This window comes from Rhineura floridana, chromosome 5 (assembly GCF_030035675.1).
Source record: "Rhineura floridana isolate rRhiFlo1 chromosome 5, rRhiFlo1.hap2, whole genome shotgun sequence".
NCBI classification, from domain to species: domain Eukaryota; kingdom Metazoa; phylum Chordata; class Lepidosauria; order Squamata; family Rhineuridae; genus Rhineura; species Rhineura floridana.
The window spans coordinates 77,283,150-77,301,699 of NC_084484.1; the positions used below are offsets into that span (position 1 = coordinate 77,283,150).

At 38.5% G+C, this 18,550-nt stretch overlaps 1 protein-coding gene across 6 annotated transcripts in view; it reads left to right on the forward strand.

Moving 5' to 3' along the window:
* The window catches only part of CDKL5 (cyclin dependent kinase like 5), a 124,168-nt gene extending 106,605 nt beyond the window's left edge, over positions 1 to 17,563 (forward strand). For 5 of the 6 annotated variants that reach the window (XM_061627242.1, XM_061627240.1, XM_061627239.1 and 2 more), the window contains 4 exons: positions 569 to 665; positions 9,499 to 9,621; positions 10,679 to 10,804; positions 12,387 to 17,563. In XM_061627242.1, the coding sequence (XP_061483226.1) occupies positions 569 to 665; positions 9,499 to 9,621; positions 10,679 to 10,804; positions 12,387 to 12,779 (739 nt within the window). In that variant the 3' untranslated portion in view covers positions 12,780 to 17,563. The remainder of the gene's footprint in view (positions 1 to 568; positions 666 to 9,498; positions 9,622 to 10,678; positions 10,805 to 12,386) is intronic. The other variant, XM_061627241.1, reaches the window with a different exon arrangement.
* The last annotated feature ends 987 nt before the right edge of the window (positions 17,564 to 18,550 follow it).

The window sequence follows — 18,550 nt, forward strand, 5'->3', positions numbered from 1 at the left end:
ATATCTGAACTTGCATGCCAGATTTCTGGGAAATTCTAGTCCATCAGCTGTTTTCTTATTAAATCCGCTGATATGCTGGGTAGACATATTTTAAATTGTATTTCTCTGAATTGTTAGGTCTGTGAGCAAAGTACTGTTGGTCAGTCAACACAAAAATCTATTGGTTGCAATCTGGGTAGCAAATAGAACATGAACCGTACAGGTTACACAAAACATCTGGGTACTGGTCTGAGCTAATGACATCAGCCTATATAGGTGCCTAGAGGTCCCTGCCCAAAGTCTAGCAAATGTGGTGGGAACACTCTGTGGGTTCAGGTAAGTTTTACCCCACGCCTTGGGCCCCCAAGGATTTATTTCATTTTTGCGTAATGCAAAACTTAAAACTCTAGTATGAAAATCTGGATCAGAATTCAGATTTAGGCCTTTATGTGTTAGGACCTTTAAGGCTGGAGAAGATTTCTTCATGCAAATTCTGTGACAAAGATGACTTCATAAAATAATCCACTGTGTAAGGAATTATGCTGAAGTTGGTTTTCTGTATGTGTTTTTTTTCCCCCTCTGTGTTAAGGAAAAGTCCTGAAAATGCTCATTCTGAACATCTAAAGGAAAAAGAAAAGCAAGGTTTTTTCAGGGCAATAAAAAAGAAAAAAAAGAAATCTCAATCTGTAAGTACTTTCTTTGTTTCCTAAAAAATAGTGCATTTTTCTATTATTTTGATCTCCAGCTTCAGATGTATTTTGTTCTACTGCTATATTTTGTCTCATCTTTGTTACAGTTTTATCAAGTATCAGTTTTCCTATTCAGATATTTATACTTAATATAAACATAGAGCTACTTAGGTTCACGTAAGGGGTTTGTGCTGACCAGCAGAATTTTTTACTTTAAAGAGTTGACTCCAAGATCATTATTAGCTGCTTTTGAACTTGTTTGTAGCTTCCAAAATAATTCATCCATGTAGGTAAAGGAGAGGTGTGCTGTGATTCAAGATAGAAGCCTAATGCCCCCGTGGGCTCAGGAAACTATTTACACAGTTCTTTGGATCCTTGGTCTGTGTTGTCAGTTATATGATTATTCATATCTAGAAATAAAAGTATCTAAAAGATTACTTCTGTAGAAACATTGTCTTTTGAAGCCTAAAGTATGGCCAGACCAAACAAAGGTATTTTGAAACATCAGAATGTTGGTTTATCTGGTTTCTAATGGGACAGCCTTCCATCTTGCTGCACTAGCATGCTAACAATCTGAGTCTTAGTGCAGACAAGGCAGAAGACAAACTGATCCATGCGTAGAAGTTTAGCTTCTTCTGGATGGGATTGCACTCATTCTGAGTGACCAGGTTTGTAGCTTGGGTGATACTCCTAAATATACTTGATATTCTGTGGCAGCTGTGGCTAGGAGCACATTTTCCCAGCTTCAGCTAGTGCACTAGCTGTGTCCCTTCCTGGAGAAGGCAGGACTGGCCACAGTTACACATATCTTTGTCATCTCCAGATTACGTTACTCAATGCGCTCACGCTGTTGCCCTGAAGAGTGTTCGGAAATGAGCAGTTGTGCAGAATGCTTCAGCTATCCACTTTTTGGATCATATGGCACCAAACTATGCTGGATACCTATTTGTTTCTGTGCCCAATTCAAAGTGCTGGTTATTACCAATAAAGCCCTAATGACGTAGGGCTAGGATATCTGAAGGATGATCTCCTCCCCCGTGAACCTGCCCATCCATTGTGATCGTTGTCATCAGAGATCCTGTTCTGTGTTCTACCACCAAGGAGGAGCGACTAGCAGTAACACCAGTGCAGCGGCAACACCACAGTTGTGGAACCATAAGAGAGGTTCACCTGTGCCCTTCATTGATGGTTTTAGGAAGGAAGTCAAGGCATTTTTATTTAAGTCGGCTTTTAATGGGTTACATTACCTTTGCTGGCAGTTGTTTTTTACTTTAAAACAGTGGTTTTACTGTTCTCAGTTTTTATTATTTTACTGTCCTGTGTTTTTATTATTGTGAGCCATGGAGGGGCTTATGCAGGCCAAAAGACAGTATATAAATGTTTCTATAAATACTACATAAATAGTTCTTAAGATGGAAGAAAGGTGACATCTAATTTTGGCACCCTGCTTGTGCAGTAGACGTCCATTTGTGCAAACAGAACTCCTCTCCTCTCCTCCATTCAAAACCTGCTCTGGAGAGTTGGTGGACACTGCAGAGCAGATGCCCGGGCGGATGGCTGCAGGGAGAGGCAAAGAAAGGAGTAGTCCTATTACATCCACTGGCATGACATTGGATCTCACCCATAATCAATATATCTTAACAGTATCCCGCATCACAGTGATATGCTGAACAGATTTAAATGATTCAGATACAATTAACCAGAAGTTCCAGTTAAGCCTGGAACAGTGCTATATTGGCCAAACTTTTTAAAGCAGATTTGATTAACATAGCCTAAAAGGAGGGGGGGGGATTGTGCATTTTTTAAAATGTTATACAGTGCCTTGCAAAAGTAATCAGACCCCTGACCAATGTGCTCATATTACTGAATTACACATGCTACATTGTAAGTAACATCTGAAAGCATGTTTGGCATTTGCAAGAAAGCATGAGAGTGCCCCAGCTGCAATGTGGGAAAAGGTTTTGTGGTCAGATGAGACCAAGATAGAGCTTTTTGGCCAAAACTCCAAGTGCTATGTGTGGTACAAAACTAACACTGCCCATGCCTCAAGATGCACCATCCCTACAGTGAAGTATGGTGGGGGCAGCATCATGCTGTGGGAATGCTTCTCATCAGCAGAGACTGGGCATATTGTTAAAATTGAAGGAAGAATGGATGGAGCAAACTATGGGGAAATACTGCAAAAGAACCTACTTCAGTCCACTCAAAAACTATAGCTTGGGGGGAAATTCACTTTTCAGCAGGACAGTGATCCCAAGCACAAGGCCAAAGCAACATTGGAGTGGTTCAAGAACAAAAAGGTGAATGTCCTGCAGTGGCCCAGTCAAAATTCTGCTCTCAATTCCATTGAAAATCTGTGGCACTTTTTGAAAATGGCTGTCCACAAGTGACGTCCAACCAACCTGAACATCATGGAGCAAATCTACCAAGAAGAAGGGAGTAGAAAAAGGGGAAGCCAAACAAGAGATGGATTGATTCCATAAAGGAAGCCACAGACCTGAACTTAAAAGATCTGAACAGGGTGGTTCATGACAGATGCTATTGGAGGTCACTGATTCATAGGGCCTCCATAAGTCATAATTGACTTGAAGGCACATAACAACAAAACAGACATTTCCCAACATAAAACCAATGTCACCTTACGATAATTGATTTTGAGTTTCAGTGTTTCAAAATAAAATGTCATACAGAACAAAATTACAAATGTGCCATTTGTAATTCAGTAATATGAGAGCATTGATCAGAAGTCTGACTATTTTTGCAAGGCACCGTATATAGCATTTATGTTTCCATTTTCCAGAAAGCCCCAATCAGTTTACAAAGCAAGACATTTATTCAAACACTTGAGCAATAAAACAGCTAAACAACCATTGGAATGGGACAGACTAGACATTGAAAGTAGTTATTTATTAAATATGTTTTTTGGGATAACATATTAGGAATTTAACTTCTTTGCAGAATAAGCTATTTAACTAACAAAGCATATAATAGTATGAGAATGGGTGAGGTGTTTTGCATGCATGCGCGCGCACACACTGTTTTAGTATCAGAAAGACTATGATGAAAGCGTGTTCTTTTTATCTGGTAAACAAGCAATATTTAACATCATAGTAATAAGAACAGACATTAGTGTTTATAGTAGTATCATACTTGCAGCAGATCTCAGAAATGATTATTACGTTCCTGTTTATACTTTTTAAATAAAAAATAAATGCCAGTTTATTTTTAGCACACTGAATTCTCATTTGGAAACAGCTTTGCACATACATATGTTGAAATTCCATAGCATCTCTTTTTTCTAACATTAATATTGTATACCAATTTCATTCTTTTATGGGACCAGCATGTTTCAAGTCATGTATATGTAAATGATCATTATCTAGTCTGCTGATATCTGTATTCTCACAATATTAACTGCTTTTCTGTTAAACTCTGCAATCTCATGACAATTTTTGCTATTTTCTGCCAGTCCATCTTTGTTCTCATGTGGAAGTATTAGGGTGCAATCCAACTTGTATTTATGCCAGGCTGAGGGGAGTTGGATATAGTGGACCCCCAGCTCAGCTAGGCTCCACCAGCAGAAGCCCCCCACCCCAGTTCACCTGTGGTAGAGCCAAGAACCTGCCAGCTCAGCCACAGATTTGCCGAGGAAGTCCAGCCAGGCAGAAGGGGTGCTGGAAGAGGACTGCAGAATGCCCCCAAAAGGAGTGTTCTGGGGGCATGTCTGAGAAGAGGCCAGGGAGGACTTTCGCAACATCCAACTCCCATCGGAGCACTCTGCAGGTCCCGATCTAGGCCAAAGTTATGGCAAGAAAAAGGTCGGTCTAAGAAAATAATTGCAGTGGAAGTTTGTGGAGAGTGCTTACTCCCTGATAGGGATATTCATGAGAACTGGCTTTTACTTTCCGGTTCCCGCACACAGCTCCTGGCTGAGCCCGCGTTCAGCCGGCCCAGAGGCTGCCAATGGCAGTTGGATGCTGTGGACCTTCCTGCCGGCTCCTCTGCCACCAGCACCTCTTCTGCCAGCTTCACATGAGTTGGATTGCTCTGTTATTTATAAAGACCCAAACTCATCCTGCAGTGCAGCCACAACTGAAACATACTTAGACAAAAGCATTGCAAACAGTTAGCCGAAATTAATAGAGGCAAACATTGCCCTTGGAAATTGCTGATGAGGGGTTAAAAAGGAGTTGAAAGGAGAATTTAGCTTATGTGGCACGTGTCTAACATAATGTAAGTATCTATAGTTTTACAGTTTAATGGCCTGACATTATCAGCTGCCACACTGGGAAAAACATTGTCGGTTGTTCCAGTGTAGGATCATAGTTTGCTATGACAGTGACCTTGAACCAGTTTCATAATTGGTAATTCAGATAGTTGGTCAGTTGCCTGCTTTGGATGGGGTCATACTCCCTCTGCAAGGTCTGTAGTCTGGGGGTGCTTCTGCATCCATCTTTGTCTCTACAGGCCCACTTGATGTCAGTGGCTAGGAATGCCTTTTACCAGCTTTGGCTGGTAAGACAGCTGTGGCTGTTTCTGGACCGGGATAGCCTGACCACTCTTGTCCATGCACTGATAACCTCCAGGCTGGATTACTGTAAATGCACTGTATGTGGGGCTGCCTTGAGGTTGGTCTGGAAGCTACAGCTGGTGCAAAATGCAGCGGTGGGACTACTCACTGGGGCAGGGTGTTGCCAACATGTCACCCCGCTGCTGAAAGAATTGCACTGGCTGCCCATTAGCTACCAGGGTAAGTTCAAGGTTGTAGTTTTGGTGTATAAAGCCCTATATACATCTTGGGACCAGGATACCTGAAAGATCGTCTTATCCCTTATATACCCAGTCGATCACTGTGCTCTGCAGGTGAGGGCCTCCTGCAGATACCTTCTTATCAGGAGGTCTGTTCTGTACAACATAGGAAACGGACCTTTAGTGTGGTGGCACCTACCCTTTGGAATTCCCTACTATTAAATATTAGACAGGCACCATCTCTGTTATCTTTTTGGCTCCTGAAGACCTTCCTCTTTCAACAAGCCTTTTTAGTTGAGACCTTATTGAAGTCTGTCTCTGTCGGAATTGATTTTTAATATGTTTTTAAACCTTTTTTTAAAGATGTTTTTAAAGATGTTTTGTTTTAATATATTGTAAAGTTTGTTTTTATGATGTTTTAAAGTGTTTTTAGTAGTTTAGTTTGCTGCCCTGGGATCCTACTGGGAAGAAGGGCAGGATATAAATCAAATAATAAATAAATAAATAAAGACTCAGCCCATTAGTAACACAGTGTAGATCAAAGCTGCTGTTCACCATGGCTAGATCAGATGCGTGGTTACATGGTACAGAAATTAGAAAAGAAGTGAAGAGGAAGGTGTAAGATCTGAGGCTTTTGGGTGCCAATCTATAGGACTTTTGGTCGCCATGAAGCCAGCACAAACCAGTGTACCTAACTATTGTAGTAAACCATTGTAACATGACTTGTAGCTAACAGGCCAAATAGCTGTATGTGAAAACTGCTGTTACAAATTAGCATCTATAGGATGTCAACATATTGTAGTGATTGTTTCATATTAATTGATGGCTAATATAAAAATATTCTACGCTAGCTTTTTTCCTCCTATTTCAAGCTAACACGATGCTGTTACTGTGAGAACATTTCCTACTGGATTCTTTTTGAAACAGAGGCAAATAGAGTGGTGTAGTTGTTAGAAGTGTTGGAATGACACTAGGGAGAACTGATTTAAATCTCCGCTCAGCCATCAGGTTCACTTGATGAAGTCAGGCCAATCACGCTCAGCCTAACCTACTTAACAGGGTAATTGTGAGGATAAATTAACCATAAATATAACCCCAGATTCTCAGCATCTTGCTGCACAAGTTTCTGTAGCCACCTACGTTGTCAGTCATATTTGATACTCGGAAAGAGGACATGGAAGTATGGAACATATATCTGCAGAACAAATAAAAGAATAATAAAATAACAGAAATCACCTCTCTGCTGCAATTGCCTTGAATCCCTTCCTAATGCCATGAAAAGAAGACTGCAGAAAATCTGGCTCACTTATCCAGTGCCTTTTCATGTTTGCCTAATAAAATTGTAGAACAAGTGCACCTCCAAATGCAGAGGCATTTCTGAACAGATGACAAATAAGAATTGCTTTGTTCTAGGGGTTCAGAAACATGCTACTGTTGAACAGTAATTACCAACCAATTTTTTTCTTTCCAAAGACTACAACAGTTGGAGCTAAAGTTCCTTATGTATATTGAAGGAGGGAAACCTGCAGCCTGCATCAGGCGCACCAACTATTTGCCATGATCTGCCAATCCTCAGTCTCTCAAATGATCAGCAGCAATGACACTGAACAAGTGTCCTCCTTTCCGTCAATGCTAGCAGGTCAGAGCACTCTGGAAATTGAAGGGTATTCCTTCATGTTTCTGGAATCCTTCAATCTGCTAGCAATGGTGGTATGCAAGAGGGAGGAGAGTCAACTTTGCAAGGTCAGCAGGAGCTGGGATATCTTTCTCATCATGGCACTAGGCTAGATGAAGAGATTCCTTTCCACCTAGCCCAACATTGCAATGGTAGGAAAATCACCATCTTGCCTTTTCAAAGATGAATCTGAGTAGCAGAGAGAGTGAGTTTCTTTCCCATTCTTCTCTGCCCACCCCATCACTGCAATGGAAAGGAAACTTCCTCTGTTCTTCTGATCAGTAGAGAGCAGCAGAGGACCAAGAGGGCATATGTATGCCTGAGAGAGGTGCAGGGTAGTCCCACCACCTTTGACCACAGCCACTGCTGGCATGTGGCCTACAGAGGGTTGGTCAGCCATGAACAGAGCACAAAAGGTTCGCCATCCTAATCATTCATATATACAGTTTAGGTTTCTTTTATTGTAGGTATTTTACTACTGTGTCAGTTTCTTTCAAGGTATCTAGGCAGTAGGTGTTCTGCAGTATTAAGAATGCTAAATAGCAAAGCTATTTTATTTAAAAACTGCTGACCTGTAATGAGGAATTGGAGCTTATCACTGTAGTGCATCTAAATTTTTAATCACCTGCAGATATTCTGTAGTACCTACATCAGCTAGAAGGTATATTCTGAGCACAACCCTATACGTGTGTACTTCAATTAAATTCCACTGTATTCAGTGAGGCTTATATCCTAGTTTAGGACTGAAGTATTAGGCATACATTTTCACAGAAGGATGTTTCTTCTTTTATTGTTTGATATAGCTTATATCAAAGCTCTTATTGTTTGATACAGCTTTTATTAAGCAAGCTATAGCTTGCTTAATTTTATTAAGTATACACAAAGAATCAATAGGTAATTAGCATGCAAGTAAACCTTTTTCTGATTTCTCAAACAACTTCTTGCACCTAGACATAATGATCTTAAACAATGATATAACCAGAGCTTGGAAGATTGCTTTTAAAAAGGAATAAATTACAATTACTGTTACATGGCCCCAAAACGGAATAAATTACCATTACAATTACAGTTGTTCTGAAAGGAATTGATTACCGTTACTCAAAAGCAATCACTACTGTTATAGTTAAGTTACTTTAAAAAAAACAAACCTAGAGTGCCTACAAGGTACTGGCCTTGGCTGCTGCACACCCAAGTAGCCTAAAACAACATTAAAAATAAACAGAGAGAGAGGTAGTAGAATAATTATTTCTATCCATAAGATAGCAGTGGTGGTCTCTCTGCTGATAAGGGAGGTGGGGAGGCAGGAGGAGGCTGCTGCTCAGATCTTTGCGCATCAAACAAAGTGCAACCCCCTCCCATACACACACTCTCAGCCAGCAAGTGTCATCTCTCTCACTCAACCACCTCCCAGATGCTGCCCTGCCACTAAGGTGGACCCACCCAAGCAAACATTTTCACCTGGGGTACAAAAATGTTAAAACACTGCAAATGTAGAGGCTGCTTTGCATGCCAAGTGCAAACACAATATTAACACACACATGCACACACATTGTCATCTCTCATCTCCACAATTCTTTATCTCCATTCTGCTGCTGCCTCCTTCTCCTCCATCCACATCCTTGCCCTCCAGCGCCTTTCTCCCTTTACTCCACTCTTCTGCACCACTGTCCATTTTTTAAACAATTGTTTTCTCCACCCCGTCTCGCTCTCCACCTCCTACCTCGTCTCCTCCTAAACACCCACAGAGCATGAGAGAAGAGCGACACTGCACAGAAGCCCAGTTTGAGGCACATTATTTTCATCCACGAATCAGAGAAGCAGAAGACTTCACCTCCTACCCCCCCCCCCCGTAATGCCCAAAAGTAATGCTGGAAACATTACAATTCCTCTTCAAAAGCAATAAATTTACTCCTCGTTCTATTAAAATAAAATGTTGAGAAATTACCCATTTGTTCCTCCAAAAAGTAATAAATTACAAGTAATTTGTTTTTTGTAACTAGTTACTTCCAAGCTCTGGGTATAACACCCAGCAATGTGAAAGTAAAGTGATATACAACATTGTATTCACTTTCCTGCATGCAAAATCAGCTGTAAAGATTCTACTAATAGTTCATATGCTAAATTCAAAAGCATAGTAAAAGTGAATGATTCTAAACTTATCATATACATGCACTGCTGAAAGACACATTCTTGAAATGTGTTAGGTGGGCACGTGAGTTTCTTCTATATACATTTTCTTATTCAGTAGAGCAGTTAGTCGTATCTTGCCACAATTATGAAAGAGCAGATTCAACATAAGAAATGGCTAACTTCTTCAAGTGTTCATATATGTGCAGATAAGAGATATAGGTAGCTCCCTGAATTATAGTGTTATTTATGCAATTAGTTTTTTATCTTATATTGCAGACAGAATCCACCAAGGCGGAGAATCCAAGCATCAAGAAATCACTCTTTCCTCTTTTTTATACAAAGAATCACTTAAAGCATAGCTCTTCTTTGAAAAAGATTCCTGTAGTCACTCTGCCTATGGTATTAACTTTTAAGAATGGTAGCACTGAATTTTGTTTAAAAAAACCAACATTCGACTAAATCTATTTTACTGACCACAACAGCATGTATTTTTCCCCATGGGGTCACAGCCTCTTCATGTAAGTTAAGTATCTTGAGCCAGTTCCACAAATTCAGCAGATTTTTTAAAAAAAATCAGAACTTTAAAGAAGTGTATTGTGATTATGTTTTGAAAGATTAGGAATGGATGTTTATTAGTAAATGGTTAAATGCAACATCTTCTGAAATAAATCGCGTCAACTAAATGATATATTAACCTTTGTACTGGAGCTGACTTTTCATAATTTAGTTGTCTTGTTGTTTACATAGTTTCCCATTTGTTTCCTTCTGTTTAGATAAAAAGAGGATTCCTAAAAAAAACTTAATTTGCCACAGAACTCTTTAGTTGCCTGCTTTCAATAGCCTTTGTTTTCCTTATGTTTTGTGGTGATTGCTGCCTTGTTCTTTTGATTGGCAGAATAAAAGCTAAGCTCCCTACATTTAACCCTATCTAGCCAATAATCTCTTTGCCCTCCCTGATAAGTCTAATAATACTGTAAACCATCCAGGAGATATGTTCAAACATCCATTTGCCCAACAACTAGCATTGCCTTACTTAGCTACTTCTGTGATTAGAAATTTTGTGCCTTTTAGTTTTGTGGGGAATTCTTTGTACACATAATGCAGAACTAACAGTTCATGTGAAATTCTTTCTTCTTTAGAAGAAAGAAAACAGGTTTTTTGTGGAAGTGGCTCATGATCTTAAGAGCAGAATGGAATGCTATGAAAATGAGGATGAAGCACAACAATATACTTAACTGCTCTCTCTCTCTTACAGTGATTTCACTAACAGCATGTGAATGCCTTAAGGGTGGAGGTTATAACAAATCTGCATGGCATCTACAGATGTGGTTATTAATATGGAGCAATAATGGGCCTCACTTTCATTGCTTTGATCTGGGAGGCAGGGAGAAGGGGAGCAAATTACAACACCTGTTCCTAGGAATTTCTCAACACCCAATATTTTTCTGTGTTGTAGATGCCTGGAAGTGATAATCAGGATCTTTTGGCATTACAGAAAGCTATGCACTCATCTAATCACCCTGCCAGTAGGCAGAAGGAGTGGCATTCTGAGAAGATGACAGAAATCCAAATCCAAAGTCATGTAAGTGAAAGCATTGCTGCATTCCAGTTGAAGGCCAGGTTGCTCATCCTGCAATGTATAGTAGATAGGTCTGCCAAGTTGCAACCCAGATTACCAATATGCCTTTAAATCATAGGAACATGGAAAGCTGTCTTATACGAGATTCACACCATTGGCCCATCTATGTCTGTATATATTGACGAGCTGCAGCAGCTTTCCAGGGTTTCAGATTGGGGTTGCTCTGAGCTGAATCCATTGCTGAATTAGTGCATGAGGCAGATGTAGTTCTTCTTGCCCAATTTTTTTGTGGTTCTTTAGTCCAGCCTTCCTCTCCCTTGCAAGCAAGACTCTTGTTATGCCAAACATCAGGGCAGAGGGGGAAAAGAAGCAAGGAAAAGGTGATGGGCAAAGATGACGCTGCCTTGCATTTTGGCATCAGTCTCTTTCTCTGCAGAACCAACCTATAATCATTAGGCTTGCCAGTCTCACAAAACAGAACCATTTTCACTTTAATGCCACTGTGGCCAGGAAGGTGGGGGGGGGAGGCAGAATTTGGGGGTATTTTAGGACTTTTATATATTTCTTAATCTTTTTTTCAAAAATCCCTAAGTGGTTTACAGAAATTATAAAATCAAAATATAGTAAATACAAATAAAGATAATAGTTGTAAAAAATCTGTAATTTAAAAAAATAAGGCAGCAAACGTAAAGGACAACACATTCAAATGGAGTTTTCAGGAGGTGTTTGAAACATTCAACAGGTGGAGCTCCCCAAATCTCTTTTGGGAGAATATCCAAGAGAGTTTGTGCTGCAGCTGAAATGGCCTTTTCCAAGATGTTTCTCTTTGGCAATATTCTGGCCAGCAGGGTCTCTTCTTATGATCATAATGGTCAATTTGGCCTGTACATAAGAAGGCCCATACTCGGCTGTTGCTGCTCAACAGCAGCTAAGGGAGTTGGAGTCTTCATATTCGTACAGGAGAAAAATGTAAGGCAGCAGCTTAGGTAAGCGGCAGGCCACATAATTAGGAGAAGGATCAGCAGTTCCTTGTGCAGGGGTGCTGACATTAGCAAATTTCATAGAATGCCTGCCTTGACTGACATCATGGTTCTTTCTCCCTGCTTAGCTGTTACTCAACAGCAGTGGCCAAGTACTGCCTATGCTTTACTGATCACCATGATTTTTATATGGTTTTATATGTTTTGCCTTGGGATGTAAAGGATAAGTATAGAGCTAAACTGCTGCTTTCCTTCACCACTGAAGTATAGGTGTATTATTTGCCAGATCCTAAAGCTGCTGGTGAGCCACTGGCACCACATTCACATGTCCCCAGATTATTAAACCTGGTGGAAGAGTAAAGAAAAGTATGTATCATTTATATCAATTTGGGTAATCTTGTAAACAGTAAACACAATCTTCAGGTAAAGAAACATTACATTTTTCCTGCATGAAAAGCAGAAAATGGATAAAAAAATATTTTTAATAATGTGATAACAGTCCAAAGCATTATTGAATAACTGCTCCTTTGGGAGTTTTAGCAGAAAAGAGGAGTAAAATAAATAGTAACAACGAGGTCCATAACGTTTTCTTCTTTTTTCTTTAGAGCCAGCCTTTAAAATCCCTTCGCAAACTGTTGCACCTTTCCTCGTCCTCTAATCATTCAATTCCTTCTGAACCGCGATTCCAGCCCTTACCGAGTCAGCCAGCTAAAGCGTCTTTTTCTGAAGTTCGAATTCATCCTATAAGTCAAGCATCCACTAGTAGCAGCAGCAGCAACCTACGGCAAGAGTCCCAATCAAAAGGCAGAACAACGCTCCAGATCCCGGGCCAGATGGACCCAAGTTGGCATGTTTCCCCAGTGAACAGGAGTGCCAGTGATGGGACTGCATACTCTGATCAGATGCCTTCTAAGAGTGGGCAAAATGGGCATACTTATAACCGAACAAATCGATCTCGAATGCCAAACCTGAATGATTTAAAAGAGACAGCTTTGTAGTAATACACAAAATGCTGTTGCAGAGATTGACCCAGGGGGTATGGTGGTAACTGAATTCTCAGCTTTATAAAAGGCATGCAATATTGAATATGTAGAGCTACAGTTTGGTGCCCCGTCGATAGGGATCTTATGGTGAAGTTAACTTTATTAATTGCCATTCATTTAATCTCATGGCAAAAGAATGTGCACTTCAGGGAGAATGAACTTTTTTGCCCTTTTCTCTCATTTTACATTCCAGCTTGGTGCACATCTCTGTCTGAAAGTGGTATAGGCACTTTGGGGAGTTGAAAGAAATGTCTTTAGACCTGTGCCCTTATGAAAATTTTTGCTGCCTAGATTTAATTTCTTTTAAAAAATGTGCGGTTTATGTGTATCCCTAATAAGGGTTTGAAGTTTAGTTGTATGTTTTTATTTGTTTTCTAAACTTCCGTATTTGATAGGGTTTGTAATATTTATTTATGATCCACTATTGTATTGTTATAATCATACCTTATGTTACAATGTAGTTATTTTGAGCTGTTTAAAACATTGTGATGCAGTGCAACAGCTACAGTAGTTTCTATAAAAACTAACAAATATATATTGCATCAGGAGTATTTTATTATATACATATTATATATATATATATGAATATATATATAAATGGTAAATAATTGTCTTTTTAAAAATATATTCATTTAAAAGAAAAGTATTGTTATGACACTATCTGCCATATTTTTATACGTTTGTGATATAAAGTGCAGTATTATACTTCTAATAAAAGGGAACTGAATGTGGGTCGAAATGTGACTTGTAACAATATAAATTTTGCCCAACTACTACTAGATGGCAATGACACTGGTAACAAGCAAAATACAATAGTGATTATCAGACGTATAGGCTTGTTTCTGAAGGCAATGGCTCAAAAAATGAAACACATAAAGTCGTATAAAAAATGATATATTTTCCCCTATTTGTGTGCTTAGCTTTCCCCATTGCTTTAAGTGGAAGATAGGCACCTGCATTATGGTGACAGAATCCCGCTCTTGTTGCAGCCCTCTATGCAGGAAAACTAACCTGTAACAAGATGTTAAAATAGATGGACTTCCATTCAATATATGGGGTGAAGACCAAAGAGCCACAGCATGAGAAGCAAGTGGCAAGCCAAAGTTGGCATGACACAGCACTGTAAATCATGGTAAAAGGTTTTAGGCCTCTGTATATTCTTTGCACTTTGTTTGAAATTGTACTGACCAGAAAGTAAAATATTGTATTTAAATGTAACAGAAGCTGTGGCACTTCTATTTTGTTTCTAGGATTTAATAAAAACTGTAACATGGTATTTGAATATGGGAATAAACAGTTTTTCTGCTGAAGTTTAGTTTCCCCCCTCTATTGGTTAAAACAATATCCTGTGACATTAAAGCTTCACTCCCTTCAGAGTGAGGATGTTTTCTTATTTCCTATAGACTATTAACTTTTTTTAAAAGTGGACTTATAATTGAATGTAGAACCTGTAATTCTATTTACTTGCCATTACTGTGACTCAGGAAAAAGACAATTGAAAAAATGTAGTCCCACTGTGGAGCTGTTATAAATGAAAACAGAACGAGGACAATAGTGTCAAAACAATACCTGTTTTAAATTTTTAATGCCTCAAACTTACACAACTCTTGATGGCATAGTTTAGCTAACTAGTTACTTTTCCAGTGGTTTACTGTTTTCTCCTCCAAAATATTTATCTGAAAAACAGAGACTGTTGCTGGTTTACTCAAATATTGAGTAATACAGATGAATGGAAGGGATATAATATTCATGTTCACAGTACAATAACATTATGACAGTTGTGAATTAAAACAAATACTAGCAGACTTCATAGCAGAAACAAAATGCTTTTCATTGCAAGAACCAAAAACTTCAGTTACAAGAATTTTACATGTGTCTGTTTTCCTATTTAGAAAACAAGTATTAGAACAATACATGAAATGAGTGGATGTTATCTGTGGAAAGCACAGTGGAGAATATGAGACCACATGATGCAATTTCCTTAGTAACTGGATGTCGGTGCATTGATTTCATTCATAGGGTGTCTTTTTTTAATCTAGATTACCGTCTCCTTCTGTGGACCCACCACCGGAATATTCCTGACTGCATGGTTTTGTTTTGAGACTGGGGCTCTAAGCAGTACTGTTTTGAGTTATGCTAGTTGTAGCTGTTTAGTTATCTCTATACCCCATTTTAATGGATAATACATTGAAGGCAATTTGCACACATATTTAAAAAGGCTACTTACAGCTCTTTTTATTTATGGAAGCCTCTTACTTGAAAAGATTTAGCATCAAATTATATTAGAGAATCATTAATTGTACTTTAATGTTTGAAATTAGTATTGCCTTTTTCAAGAGTAGACCTAAAAATGTCTGTAAATTTCAGAGGGAGAGTTAAAAGACAAAGTAAATTGTTTTTAGGTAAAATAGAAACTGTACATCATGCTTGAATGCATACAGTTTTCAATCTATTAATAGAAAGAGTAAGTATTATTTTGAAAGCTTTGCACTTAATTTGGTTTATGTATCCAACTTGTAATATGTTAGTCTTGTAAATATGCTAAGACATCAAAAAAATCTTATTAGCCTAATGGGAGATTTGCTAGCATCATAAGAAGAGCAAAGCCTATTACATATTAAGCTATTATTCAAGTGTGAGCTTTTCTCTTCAATGAGATTAGAAAAGTAATTTTCTGTACTCTCTATAGCTTTACCAAGGATAGAGCAGCTGAGCTTAGGGTATATGTTTTGCTTTATGATGATATTCCTAGTATAAAAGAAACAGTGCCGTGTATACTTCTGAAAACAGCATACATTTTCCTGTGGGTTTTTAGGGATATTTTTAATGGGGGAAAGCAAACCTTGATATATTTGATACTTTTGCAAAACTGTCTGTTCATGCAATAACATTTTGTTTGTAACTATCCATATTCCATATTCCATGAAAAGTATCAAAACCTGCCTAAACAGCTCCTTGAAATCAAAATGCAAGTTTCTAAATTGTAGATGTGCTACTGAGGAGTTGGGACTTTTTTGGTAAATATTGACAAGGAAAGTAAAAAGAAACAAATTATATTTTGGTTGACTCATACTGTGGGAAACAGGAACATTCTATTTTTTGAAAAAACAAGTAGTTTAAAATTTGATACATTTAATATTATGAAAATTTATGGCTGAAATCCAACATAATGTTAGCGCAAGAAGTTTGAGAGTTGATGTTGTTGCACAAATGGTAACAAGCTTAACTGTGACCTACTATAATAATAGCATTTGTACTACTTGTGCAACATCATCTGCAAGCACACCCACTGGATTTGACTGTTGCACTATGCTAAGAATGAGGCTTCCGCTAGCATGTTTCAGACTTTTTTCATTTGCTTGATGTCATTAATGCTATATTACCCAGTGCTTTACAACTTCAACCCAAGATCAGGTGGTATAATATTCAGGTGTTATGTTGTTTAACATGTTTTTAATTTCATATATCAGAAGGCTTCCCATTTCTAGGCTTATAAATCCTCATAGTATTGGGAGCAACTTCTGCCTCCCCCTCCTGTTCCATCAATATTTTTTGAAGGAGAAGCTAATTTTTGTTCTAGAATAAATGTATAGATACAGCCTGATTGGATCATTAATTTTTCATTTGACTTTTGCATAGAAAATGTTCCTATTCTAAAATCTTCCTCCTTTCTCCCATCCCCCCCACTAACGTATGAGTAATCCAGGTTTTCCAGTTGCCTTAAATAAATCCAATTTTTATTTTGATGCTGTGTGGTAATTCAGCTAAAACTGAAGACATTTGTAAAATAACCAACAGAAGAACCAGGAATCGGAAAATATTTTAAGACTCCTGTTTCAATACCAATTTGAATCATGACTGAGGAAAAAATGTGGAATTGGCAGAGAACAGGTGTGTTTGTGTCACAGTTCTATTTGGGTATCGGACTAGTGTATATTAGATATGCTCTGAGACAGAATAATGAAACTTAGTCAGACTTTTGCCTAAAATGCTCTCAACTGAGAGTGTGAATGTGTAGTCTGACTCTTTTGCATAACAGTAATGCTGTGATAAAGGTTTGTGTGCATGTGTCTTGTGTGGTGGGGAAAGTCTATTCAGGCTAGACAAACAGCATACATCCACAAGGAGTGTACAGTGGTTCATTGTGCAGTTGATAGTGCATTTAACTGAACTAGGCTTAGGGTATGTTGCAAAGGAAGTGTGTTATAGTAGTCTTCAATAAACATTCTATCCATCTTTTTTAAAGAATCAATTAAACCAGGATATTATTCTAGAAAGCCTTCGCCAACTTGGTGCCCCCTAGATGTCTTGGATTACAACTCCCATAATCTGTGACGATCAGCCATACTGAATGGAGCTGATGGAAGTTGGAATCCAAAACTTCTGAAGGCCACCAGGTTGAGGAAGTGTTCTGGAAAAAGGTGCCTTTTCCCCATCGAAATTCATTCTCGTTTATTACTTGTCATAATGCTGGCTGGCTCATACACTAGAATTTGTAGCAAATAAGGACAAAAGCCATTTTTCTAATCTCTGGTATAACCTAGCTCATGTTCAAGGACTTTCAATATTACAGAGTTGCTCCCAAGACAAATTATCCTAACAAATTAATGTATCTGTATTTCCTGAGTGAATGCTCTTAATACTTCTATTGTAACAACAGTGTAAGGGTCTTTCCTGTGCGTGTACACAAACTCGCCTATCAAAGTTGTACATTGTAGAATAAAAGTATCATAAAACAATACTGACTTTAATTTATTTACAGAATCCTTTCATAACGGAAAATTAACTTCTCTTAAACTAGAACCTGATAGACTGGGAGTATGATTAGCCTGGCCCTGGTTTTAGATGTTTAATATACGTGTTAGCTGAACCCGATTTCATTTCTTTTTAAACATGCTAAAGTCACTTGCTTCAGAATATACTTCCAGAAGACTGGCCCAGTCTTTTAATGAAGTAAATTCCATTCTCTATTGCTGCTTTTGGAAAATGTAAATCAAGTTCATACAGTCAGATAATGGTGACCATGCTCCTTTAAACTAGCAGTTGCAATACAGTACACTTGCTGCTTCTTGTTGTTAGTTATATATTCAGCAGACGTAATCTAAATAGTCATACACAATTGTTATTTGCTAGGACATTGCTCAGCAGAGAACTTGTCAATTACCTCTCTTGATCAGCCCCCAGTTCCAAAATACTGGCACATGATGATTGCTTTATCTTAAAAAAAAAAAAAAAAAAAGCCAGTCAAGTAAGCCAATGCATAAACAGTAGGTATTTGTTTCAGATTTTAGCTCAGGAATAGCTCTGTGGCCTTCCAGATGCTCTCGAACTACAACTCTTATCAAGCCCACCCAGCATGGTGAGGAATTATGGGAGTTGTAATCTGGCACCATCTAGAGAGGATCACAAATTTCTCACCCCTGTTTAAATAGAGTATACATTCATTTTAAACCAGCTCAGCACATGCCCATTCTTATGCTGCTTTAAGGTCTTCCTTGTTTTCCTTTACATAAATATAAATGTACTGCCTTCAAGTCGATTCCAACTTATGGCAACCCTATGAATAGGGTTTTCATGAGGCTGAGAGGCAGTGACTGGCCCAAGGTCACCCAGTGAGCTTCATGGCTATGTGGGGATTCGAACGCTGGTCTTCCAGGTCGTCGCCCAACACCTTAACCACTACACCACACCTTTTTCTTTTGCCCCACAGAAATCATGAAAATATT